Source organism: Phyllostomus hastatus, unplaced genomic scaffold (assembly GCF_019186645.2).
Source record: "Phyllostomus hastatus isolate PE091 unplaced genomic scaffold, TTU_PhHast_1.1 phas_contig_304, whole genome shotgun sequence".
Classification (NCBI taxonomy): Eukaryota; Metazoa; Chordata; class Mammalia; order Chiroptera; family Phyllostomidae; genus Phyllostomus; species Phyllostomus hastatus.
The window spans coordinates 1,854,634-1,867,063 of NW_025333845.1; the positions used below are offsets into that span (position 1 = coordinate 1,854,634).

General features: G+C 41.2%; 1 protein-coding gene across 1 annotated transcript in view; it reads left to right on the forward strand.

The window, feature by feature from the left end:
• DNHD1 (dynein heavy chain domain 1) overlaps positions 1-12,430 on the forward strand; it is a 70,962-nt gene that overhangs the window by 13,909 nt on the left and 44,623 nt on the right. The window contains exons 9-13 of the mRNA XM_045839573.1: positions 7,273-7,527; positions 7,635-7,772; positions 7,904-7,955; positions 9,465-9,727; positions 9,818-10,061. Of these exons, the coding sequence (XP_045695529.1) occupies positions 7,273-7,527; positions 7,635-7,772; positions 7,904-7,955; positions 9,465-9,727; positions 9,818-10,061 (952 nt within the window). The remainder of the gene's footprint in view (positions 1-7,272; positions 7,528-7,634; positions 7,773-7,903; positions 7,956-9,464; positions 9,728-9,817; positions 10,062-12,430) is intronic.

Below are 12,430 nucleotides of genomic sequence, written 5' to 3' on the forward strand. Positions count from 1 at the left end.
GGGATGTAAAGGAGGCCCTTGGTACATTCATGCAGAAGAATGGTCTTTATCTTCCAGATGACAACCGCCAGACCTGGCGTTGCACTAAACTGAGTGGGGCAGAAGGAGGGGGCACGTGCTCCATGGCCTTCTCTACCTCCCAGGTCCTAAATCTCACTTTGTTTTAATGTTACAAAGCTGGTTATAACTTTTTTATAGTCAGTAGTATTTTTTTAATTAAGGTATAATTTACATTCAGTAAACTACACATGTACAGTTTGCTGAAATATTTGCATATATATACACCTATGTAACTACCACCCAGATTCAGATAGATGACATTTTCAGCGTCTCAGTAAGCTCCCTGGTACCACTACTCTGACCTCTGTCACCATAAATTAATTTTGTCTAATTTCAAATTTCATATAAATGGAATCAGACAGCATGTACTCTTTTGTTTGTCTCTCTCTCTTTTTTTTTTTTTTGACTCAACATAGTGAGATTCATCTATAACGTTCTAGGTAGCAGTGGTCTACTCTTTTGTATGCTATGTAGTATTTCCCTGTATGAATGTACCATAGTTTATTTGTTAATTCTCTTATTGGTGGATCTAATTTTTCACTATTATGCATAATGCTGCTTTGAACACTCTTGTATGTGTCTTGTGGTGGGCATAAGCACTCATTTGTTTGGAGGCATGTATCCCAGAAGTGGCTGCAGAAATAAGTATGTGTATATCTTATAGTGCCATACAATTTTCTAGAGTGACTGTACCAGTTTATAGATCCACCAGTCTATAGGAGACTTCCAGTTGTCCTATGTTCTCATCAGCACTTAGTGTTATCAGGATTTTTAATGTTAGCCAAACTGATGGGTAAACAGTGGTACCTTACTGTGGTTCTGATTTGTCTTTCTATGGTCACCAATGATGTTGAGCATCTTTTCATGTTTATTAGCCATGTAGTACCCTCTTCTGTAAAGTATCTAACTCTCTTGCTCATTTTTAATTGGGTTGTCTGGTTTTTTTTTTTTCTGTTAATTGTAGGAGTCCTTTATGTATTCTGGATATGAATCCTGCATCAAAATTATGTATTATAGATATTTTCTCTGAGTCTATGGCTAACCCTTTTACTATTTTAATGTTGTCTTTTGATTAACAAAAGTTCTTAATTTTCTTGAAGTTTATTTTATCAATCTTTTTTGGTCTGTGCCTTTAAAATTTTTAAATTAACTTTTAGAGAGAAGGGAAGGGAGGGAGAAGGAGAGGGAGAAAATCATCAATGTGAGAGAGAAACATTGATTGATTGCCTCTCATATGTGCTCCAACTGAGACTGAACCCACAAGCCAGGCAGGTGCCCTGACCAGGAATTGAACCAGCGAACTTTTGCTTTATGGGATGACACCCAACCAACTGAGCCGCACCAGTCAGGGTGGTCTGTGCCTTTCGATCTGGTTTATGAAATCTATGTCTACCCCCAAAGTCATGTGGATATTCTCCTATATTTTCTTCTACAAATTTTATTACCTTTCCTATTTAGATCTATTGTCCATTTCAAGTGAATTTTTATGTATGATGTGAAGTAAGTCATGTTTTATATTTTCCATTTATGGAAAGACTGTCCTTTCCCTACTTAATTATAGTGATGTCTGTTTCCGGACTCTTTTCTGTCCCACTGCTCTCTTTGTCTTTTTGTCTGGGTCACGCTGTCTTAATTATTATAGCATTATGGTAAGTCTTGATATCTGGTATCATAAGATCTTAAGTCCTACAACTTTTTGTTATTTTCATATAAAGTTTAGAATTAGCTTGTTAATTCCCACAACATAATTTATTGGGATTTTTTATAGGCTTGCTTTGAATCTGTAGGTCAATTGGAGGAGAGCTGATATATATTATTTTAAAGATTTTATTTATTTATTTTTAGAGAGGGAAGGGAGGGAGATAGAGAGAGAGAGACAGAGAAACTTCAATGTGTGGTTGCTGGGGGTTATGGCCTGCAACCCAGGCATGTACCCTGGCTGGGAATCTAACCTGGGACACTTTGGTTCCCAGCCCGCGCTCAGTCCACTGAGCTACGCCAGCCAGGGCGAGAGCTGATATCTTAACAACATTTTATTTCCTAATCCATGAACATGGATCTCTCCATTTATTTTTATTTCTTTTATTTCCCTTAATAAGGTGTTATAGGTTTCCTGTTAGAGTTCTTAAATATATTTCATTAGATTGATTATTAGATACTGGATATTTTCTTATTGCAATTATAAATGGTATTTTAAAACATTATTGTTTTCTAATAGTTGCTACACCATACACAAAAATTAATTCACAGTGGATAAAAGACAAGTGGAAATACAAATAATTTTCAGAGGTAATATGACATAATATTTTTATTATCTCAGGGTTTCTTTTCTTTTTTCTTTTTTAAAATCTTTATCTTAAGATGTATTTATTGATTTTGGAGAGAGAGGAAGGGAGAGAGAGAGAGAGAGAGAGAGATGTGAGAGAAAAACATAGATTGGTTGCCTCCTGTACATGCCCCAACTGAGGATTGAACTTGCCACCTTTTGGTGTATGGGATGATGCTCCAACCAACTGAGCCACCCAGGCAAGGCTCAGGGTTTTTTAAACAAAATATAAAAAATGAAAAGCCAACCCCCCAACAAATATGTTTATATTAAATTCACTTAAATTAACTTCTTTTTTTAAGATTTATTTATTTTTTAGACAGAGAGGGAAGGGAGGAAGAAAGAGGGAGAGAAAGAGAAACATCAATGTGTGGTTGCTGGGGGCTGTGGCCTGCAACCCCGGCACGTGCCCTGACTGGGAATCGAACCTGTGATGCTTTGGTTCGCAGCCCGCATTCAATCCACTGAGCTACGCCAGCCAGGGCTAAAGTAACTTCTAATAAAGCACCATAAAAAGAGTGAAAAGACAAGAAAATGCAATACATGGAGCCCCTTGCTGTGCTACATGGAATGGAATGGAGCCTGTGCCTGCTGGCAGTCATCCCAAAGTGTGTGTGTGGGGGGCGCAGTGCGTAGGGAAGGGGAAGATCAGGAACCATCACAGCTGGTAACTGAATTGTTACTGAACCAGTTTGCTTTCTGTGCTAGAGAAAAGCATGCTGCTGCCTGTTCAATTGTAGCATTACTGAATAACTAAAATATATTTGAAACATTACAGAAACAATATTAAAGTGAGTGTTTGGTAGATACCTTTTATCAATTTTTAAGGAAGCTCATCAGTTTCTAGCTTGATAATGAATGGGTGTTGAATTTGGTCCAATGATTTTTTTTTCTTTCTATTTTGGTGATCATGGGATTTTCCTCCTTTAGTCTATTAATATGACAGATTGTCAGTGTTAGACCACCTTTGCTTTACTGGAATAAGCCCATTTTCTTTCTTTCTTTCTGTTTGTTTCTTGTGTAATTTGATTTTTATGTACTTTCAAAGTTACTAGGAGAGTTGCAAGGATAGTCTAATAAATTCTCATATTTTTTCCCACATTATTTTGTCCCATTTACTTTTTCATTCATAGTTTTTCTTTCTCTATGTATATATTCCTTATTTTCCTGAATTGTTTGAAAGTAAGTTGCAGACATCAAGTCCCTTTTCCCCCAAATATGCCAGTTTTTCTAATAAAAAGGATATTTTTCTCCCATTACTATAGTACAATTACCAAACATTAAAAAATTTCACTTTAATACCATTCTATCCAACCCAGAATCCTTTTAAAAATTTGCCAATTATTCCAATACTGTCGTTTTGCTATTTTTTTTCTTGCTTCAGGATCCAATCCAGAATCATACATTGCATTTCCCTCCAGTCTCTTTCATGTGGAACAGTTTCTCTGCCCTTTTATGGCTCCTGTCTCACAGTGGGACAACCATACAATATGATGCATGTTCCAAAGCTGTCTCTCCCTCCAGATCAGACCAAGAACAGCCTTCGCTGAGACCTTACTTGGCACTTTCCTCTTCCCTGTTTTGCTTCCCTCCCTTAGGGGTTCATTTCCTGAAGATAGTTCCTTCGATACATCACATTTCCCCAAACTCCTGTCTCAGGATCTGCTTCTAGGGAACTCAACCTGAGAAAATTGTATTAGACCAAGATCATGTATTGTTTTATTCAAATATTCTGTACCCACAGAGATATTTCTTATCCACTTATTCTTTCCCTTTCTGAGAGATGTATGTTAAAAATCTCCCCCTGTAACTTATAGATGTGTTAATTTCTCCTTGATATTTTTTCATTTACAACATGTATTTTCAAAATCATGTTATGTGCATAAAGTTCATAACAATGTTTCTCAGTGACTTTATTGTTATAAAAGAGTCTTCATTTTTGTTACCACTTTTCTACTAGAGTTTTCTCTTGTTTGACATTAAGAATATCAAGAATTTGCTGCTTCTTTTTCTGTTTTCAACCTTCCCTTATTATTTTGTTTGATGTGTATCTCTTATTAATAGCTGGGAAACATTTAGCCTGAGCAACATCTTCCAGTAGGTTTGTCTCATTTATTATGACTGATAAAATTGGCCTTATTTTTCCCATTTTGTTTTAGTATTTTCTAATTCCTTTGATTCTTCTCTGTATTTCTTGTGTATTATAGGATTATTTACACTTTCACTGCCATTATTGTCTTCTAATGATTTGAATGTTATACTTTTATTCTTCTCATGGTAGCCCAGGAACTACTCAGTGCCTACTCATCCTTCTTAGTTTTACAATCTCTTTTTTAACAGATTTTTTTTTCAGAAAAAGGAGAAGGGAGGGAGAAAGAGAGGGAGAGAAACATCAGTGGGTTGCCTCCCCTCTCAAATTGAGGACCTGGTCTGCAACCAGGCTTGTGCCCTGACAAGGAATCGAACCGGCAACATTTGGTTCACAGGCCAGTGCTTAATCCACTGATCCACACCAGCCAGATCTAGAATCTTGATTTTGTTTCTTTTCATAGACTCCTAGCTTGGAGGAAGTCACATAACTTAGTTCTGGGGAATGAAACATAAGTGGAAGTCACTGGGAAAATGTTTCAAAAGGGGCATGTCCAACTAGAATGTCTTTTAACCCTTTACTCCTATCTTATTGCCGGACCCTTTGATGAAACTCCTGGTAATAGAGAAGCCAACTCATCAAGATAAGGGTGAATGAAAGTCATGTTGAGGATGGGGGAGGTGGAAGAAGAGAGGAGCTTTGTTCTCATTGATATTATTGGGCCAAGATACCATTCAGGGACTTCATATTATATTAAACACACAAATGTTTTACTTGCTTAAGCCACACTTCTCTAGTTTCCTCTTATTTGCAGTTGAAAGCATATATAACACATTTATACACCCACCCAACAGGTGTAGCTGCTCAACTTACATTTTTATAACTATGACTCTTTCATGGCTTTTTCCAAGAGCACCTTCTCAGAGAGTCCTTCTCTGGTCACCCTGTTTAAAATTGCAACCCCCACCCCATGATCACCAGCACTCCTGACCCTGCTTTCCCTGCTGTGTTTTTTTTTTAAAATAGCACTTATCACCTTTTTGCACACAATATAAATTACCTATTTATTGTGTTTACTGTATCTCCCCACAAGAGGGTAGGGGTTTTCATCTGTTTCATTCACTAATATGTCTCTAGGGTTTATTATAGGGCATAACATATACTAGGTGCTCAGTGAATATTTGTTGCATGTCAAGTGTGAATTTGTATCCATATCTTTCTCCCAAGCAGAATAAGAACCTTAGCTCTCTCCTAATTTCCTTCCTCCCCTCTCTTCCTCTCTTTACCCTCTACCCTTACTATTAGATTATGTTGCTACCTCTTGGAATTTTAATTCTGCTTTGTCATTTATGAACATTTTTGTTTCAACCTACACATTTAGAATTCACAATATGTTTCAGAAATTTCTGTGCTCATCAGAGCTTCAGACCACTTTATCCTCTTGTATATATTTTTCTCTGTCAGAAATATGCCATTGTTGCAGTTTTTTCCCAGAGAGAATTGTGGAGTGTTTGCATATCTTAAAATGTCTGCATTTATCCTCAAACATCAGGGACACTGTGGCTCGATATGGAATTCCAGGGTTAAAATTTTTCCTCAGAACTTTGAGGATATTGTGGTTTGATGAGGTTTTAAAATGTATTGTGATTATGTTTGTTGTAGTAATTATTATTGTTGTTTGTTTGGTTTTATCTTGATTGGCACTCAGGGAGTCCTTTAATGTGATGTGGCGCATTCCTCTTACAAATATTTACTGCAAACTACCAGTGCCTGGAATTGTATTCAGTAGTAGCTAAGTGAAATGAGGTGTGACAGGGGCCTCCTCCTCAAAGAATTTACGAGGTAGTGATGAGTCCCACAGGTAAACTAATAACGACAGTGCACTGGACTAGGTGTGATGAAGTGTAAAGCACTAGGCACTGAGAGTACTACTGGAGCACAGAAGAGGACATCTCGCTAAGTCTGAGGGCACATGCGTGTATGCTGTGCTTAGCTCAGGCCCCAGCTGCTTTGCACCTGGGCTCAGAAGACTGGGATTTGTGCTCAGGGTTAGCACAATACAATTCACAGACACCAGATAGTTCTAATCACAATTTTTTATTTATTTATAAAAAAATAAATAAACCCCCCAAAACAGGACAGCGGCAAGGACAAAATGTCCACTTGGCCAAGAATATCTTTTTAGTGTCTCCCCTCTGTTCCTCAACAGGACAGGCCCAGAGAGGTGGTAACTGTCAGCAGCCTTTGTAGGCTGAGGGCCTTCCCAGATGTGAGAAGAACCTACAAGGAAGCTCCCAGACTTTTATCTTACATGCCCCGACCCATCCAATAGAAAGTCTATGTCCGTACACAGAGACAGCTTCTGTTAGCACACAAGGCAGTATCATGCTGGTCAATGGCCACACCACCCAGACCCAACGATTAGAGTCCATATCCTGAAATTATTCTGGCCTTACTTACCCAGTCTTTCTCTTTCTTTGTCTAATCTGTGCCATGTGGACCTAAATATACATGCACAAATTTTCTATTTGAGTTCCACCCTAGGAGCTTTCAGTAGATAGGCCTACCTATTAAATTAGCACTTTGTAGCCTCTCAATACATACTCTCCATTTTGCATCTTCTCTGGACACTTAAAGATGTATGGGGCTAATTTCTACTAAAAAGCAGCACTGTATGTGTATATCTGGCTTCTAGGTTTCTGCTCCAAGACCTGAGAGTTTTGCACAGACCAGTAGGTGGCTGGTATGCTCTCTACACCCTTTTCTCCAGTGAGTTTTCCTTTTTCTATGCCGGCAGGTTCACGAGGATACATATCAAATGCATCAGGGCCTGCAGGAGCGAGTGAAAAACTGCAAGAGCATCAGGACAGGACGAGGCTCTGTATACCTTCAAAGGGTGCAGTGCCAGCATCTAGAGCAGAAGCTGAAGCAGGCAGACACCTGGCTGCTGCAGCTGGGACAGCTGGCCCGCCTGATGGACTACATGATTTGCCAGAGCCTCGTGTCTATCATAGAGGAGGAGATAAGCTCTTTTGTGGCCAACATCCTGCAAGTGAGGTGGTGGGGGCATATGTGGAGGTGAGCAGGCAGTCAAGGGCCAGGTGGCATGGAGCAGATACTGACATCTAGCCCCATGACCTCTCCTGACCCTCTTTACAGGCCCCAAGGCAGAATCCCTTTCTCTCAGCACAGCTGGTCTTTGACAGTGGTGGCCGGCTGTCTCATGAGCCCTGTATTGAAAACATCATCCAGATTCTAAATGGGGGCCTACATTTTGTCAAGGCCTCTGTTCTGAAGGTATTCTGGATTTGGTGGGGGGCTGGCTGTAGGAATTCCCAAATTTTATCTTCTGCAATCAGAAGCTCTCAGCCTGGTCTGATCACACATTGTTTTCCATTTCTGCCCTTCCTCCATACACTGGTACGAAGGTAATGCAATCTGCAGACCTGAAGAGCCGCATGGAGTCCCTGTACTCTGAAGGTATTTAAGGACACTCAGGCATAGGGTAGAAAGAAAGGTGGAAGGAGGGGGGAACCCACATGCAGCCTGCTAATGGCATTGCCATAGAGTCAGGTCCTGGGTGTGGATGGAACAGTTCTAACCTGAGTACTTCCTTTTCCATAAGAGTGGCCTGAACAATAAAAACAATTATCTCACATAACAAGAAGTCACAAGGTAGGTGCTTCCAGGGTTGGTTCAGAGGCTCAAAACTGTTCTCAGGTACCAGGCTCTTTATATCCTTCCCTCACCCCTCCCTGGGTTTTGCTGTAGGTAAGGGCTGGTCCTCTTAGAAGGGTGTGTGTGATAGGGGAAGCTGCTATATGAAGTGTTTTTTCATCCTTGGACTTACTGTCTCATAGTTGCAAGACCAGCTATAGTCTTAAGCATCCCATTCTCAAGCAAAATCAGGGAAAAGGGGCAGGCAAGTTTGGAGAGAGGCAAGGGCTAAAGTAGGGAGGCAAGGTAGAAAAGTATTACAAGGCAGTGAGATTTGGTAGTGACTTGGGCTGGGGAGAGAGGGCAGACAGTTGTAGAGATAGTGAGAATGGGTTGGATTCTGGATATATTTTTAAAGTAGAGCCAGTGGGACTTGTGATAGCTGGGTGTGTTGTGTGTGAGAGAAGAGTCAAAGATGATTTAAAGTTTTTGACTGGAGCAACTGGAAGAATGGAGTTCCCACTTGCTGAAGTTGGAAGACTGCAGGAAGAGCAAATTTGGGAGAAATCAGAGCTCATTTTTGACCCTATTCAGTTTGAAGGACCTATTAGACATCCAAATAGAGATGTGAAGTAGGCAGTTGTTTAAATGGGATTGGCATACAGGGATAAATCTGAGCTAAAGATAAATTTGGAAACAGGTAGATGGTATTTAAAACCATGAATCTGGATGAACTCGTTTAGAAAGTAATTATAGGTAAGATATCTGAGGACTGAGCTTTGGGAGTTGGGGGGTACTCTAATGTTTAGGTGCCTGATACATTAGGTATCACATCTAATTTCTAAACATTTTGATGCTTTTTCCCCTTTACATACAGAATTTTAATGCAAATACAGACATTGTCAATTCACCAGTTCCTAAGAAGTGTAAGGGGAGGTCAGGTTCAAGGATATATTCTTTGAGGCAGATACTGAGGACTGGCATCCAACTCCTCCTGTGTTCTCCAGAGGTTGGGGCACTACAGACTACACTTCCCAGACCCCCTTGCAGCTAGAGCGCTTTTGTTTTACAGCTCTTCCATGTAGTTGCAACCCACGTAATATACTATATTCTCCTTCCTGCTCATAGTAGCTAAATGTTCTTCTCTCTACTTGAACCCTAACTACAAATAAATCCCCTCCATGGGTCTGGGGTACTGTGTTTGTAATATAGATATACATGTAAACTCACTCATAACCAGGGAGTGTGTATGTGTGTACATATTTTAGAGAAAGAGGTTGTGTGGGGGCCCTGGAGGGCACTGATGGACAATTATGGCATGTGTCCCACTAGAAGAAGATGAAGAGGACTTGAACATGAGATCCCTGATGCCCAAGTCCCAGGGCCAGCCCAGCGATGCTGTGAACATCTTCTGTGGCCCGAATATAGGATTGGTGTGGCCTTGGAGGTCCCACACAATTACTGAAGCTCTGGAGGTCCATGGACACCGGCTGCGGGGCCAGTACTTGCCCACCGATTACAAGCAGCTGCAAGAGAACCTGGATAACAACCCTCGAATCCAGCAGGCACTGACTGGACAACAGGCCCTGCTGAAGGTGAAAACAGGGACTTAAGGAGTAGGACGATGCCTACCAGTTCCCACTGTAGTCACCCACCTCTTCCTTACGCACCTTGTCTGCCTCTAGGACATGCTGTGCGAGGTGCAGGACTTCTGCAGGGAATATCACTGGATGACAGACATTTATGAGTTCCTGCAAGGCTGGGGTCCCCAGAAGGTGGAGCTGATGAGAGGTTGTCCTATCAAGAACTACGTGATGCTGGTGAGCCGCCTGAACATTTGGCAGGACCGTGTCTCCAATATACCTACCGAGTTGATCACAAAAGGCAAGCTGCTGCTGCTGAGCTGCCGTGATATAAAGGCAGACATGGGTGAGTGCTGCTTATCCTCCCTCCTTTCCTTCCACCTCCTTACCTCCTCCACATGGCCCCCCTTGAGCCTGGAATGTCCACCAGGGACCTAAGGTGCAGGCCCCTCACTGGACCTGTAGAGCTTCCCAAAGCCCCAGGTCCCAGGGCCCTTCCCTTTGCAACTGTAGACATGACCACTGAAGAAGACAGCATTTTCATCCATTTTGGCTCTGTTCATTCCCCATACTCCTTCAGAATCATGTTCCTGTCACCTGACGCTCTCTGTTCTTATGGTGTAGGGGTAGTTCAATCAAATATAACTGAGAACAATTTTAATGTCTATTTCCTGCACATATGAGATATTATCAGACCTATGCTTTCTTTATGAAGGTGGGAGGCCTTGGAACTGGGACCCAAAAGAGTTTGCTTGAAAGTACTAGCCCTTCCTGCCTTTGTTCTTCAACAGATGAAACACATTCCTCATTAGGTATCTTAAGGGTCATAAAACTCCTCCCCTCTCTCCCTACTCCTGTCCTAAATGTTTAGGGGGTTCAGACTGGCAAGGGAGGAACAGGGAGGACCTGTGATTGGCCTGCTTTCATTCTGACCCTGTTTGGAGCAGTCTTTGCTCCACTGTTGCTTGGAAAACCTGTGTTCTTTCTAGTTTCTGGATTTCTTGATCCTTAGTCCAGGATCAACTGGTTTCTTCAAAAAGAGCAGACGAAGAGAGAAGCACCAGGTTCAGAATCTTGGATCTGTTTTCCACTGGTTTGTGTGACCTCAGATCACTGAGCTTCAGTGTTATTTGTAACATGGACAAAATAATGAAGTCATGCACAGGGTCATGACAACGAGGATTGAATGAGATATTATTTGCAATGCTCCCAGCATTGAGTATGGCGTGCAGTAGGTGCTTAATTTTTTCATGTCACCTTATCCCTTTCTGTCTGCTCTCGTCCTTCTTAATAACCTAATTTTACCTTTTTATCCTCTCTGTTCCTCTTCTAACTGGGCTCCTTTGTACAGTGAATGATATCATTACTCAGTCTGGTAGGCTGTCCTCACCGGAAACTTGACTTCATCCTTCACACTTTACTCTCCCTACTCCACTACATCCAACCTGTCGCCAAATCATTTCCATTTTTCTCTCTCCTAAATAGCTCTCAAATCTGTTTTCCCATCCATTTCCAACTTGAACTTGAAGAACCAAACTACTTTATCAATCCGTTGCTCCTTTACACCACATGGTGTCGCTGTTGAACTCCTTGCTGTCTTCACTGCCTGATGCTGCTGGTCCAAAAGCAGCACCCTAGCTACTGTCATAGGCCAGAGGGATAGTTTGAAAAAGGGTAAGTTTGCATCATTGTGTTCTGTTCAGCCTTGAGTGCCCCTCGATAAGTTCCCTCTCTCTTGGTTTTCTCAGTCTCAGTTCTTGGCGCCCAATCCTCTTAGTTACATCCTCCAAAACTCCGAAAGGGCCATAACCCAGTATGTCTTGATTATGTGCCCCTGAAACTTGCTGTCCCACTCTCCGGTGGAAGAGATACTCATAGGGGATAAGTCCATTTACTTTTCACCCCTCAAAATATAAAATATAACAGAGTGGAGCCAGGCTGCCTGAGTTTGAATCCTTACTCCATCACTGTGTGATGCTGATCAAGTTACTTAACTTCTCCAAGCCTTAGTTTGCTTATCTGTAAAATAGGGACAATAATAGTATCTACCTCAAAGGGTTTTTGTGAAGATTAGATGGGTTAATACAGGTAAAGCAGTCGACATTGTATCTGGCATGAAGTGATTACTCTATACTCTGTTTCGTGGGACACATTATACCGTATTTCTGTATTGCATTTTGCTTTCTCTGTGCATTAACATCTCTGAAGTTCAGAGGTGTATTATGATTGATGGCATGTCAGAGTTTAGTTTCTTTTTTAATTGCATCTAAAATAATGGTGCCTCTTAATCAGCAGTATCGTAGATTTGATGAGGTACCATATTGGTGTTATTCCTGCCCTCAGAGACAATGGGGCTGATCGTATCACCAAAGGCATCTTCCATGATTATCTTTTAGCCCCACATCTCTCCTTTATCCCTTAAAAATAAAAGGCATATTGCACACTCTTCTTGGTACCTCTTCTACTAGAGCAGAAGCAGTAAGATTTCCCAAACAGAAAACTTTCATTTCTGGTAGGGCATTCTGCTATTTATGAACATGTCACCCCCATGCCTTTGCACATGCTGTTTCACCTGTGTGCTGTGCCTTTGCCCTTTGGAGCATTAGCTACTTAACACATTCAGCTCCAGGGTCCCCCTCTCTGAGGCTATTTCCAGCCTCCTCTCCTTTCACTATGCCTGGTTGAGGACTCCTGGGCACTTAACATACTGGTTTT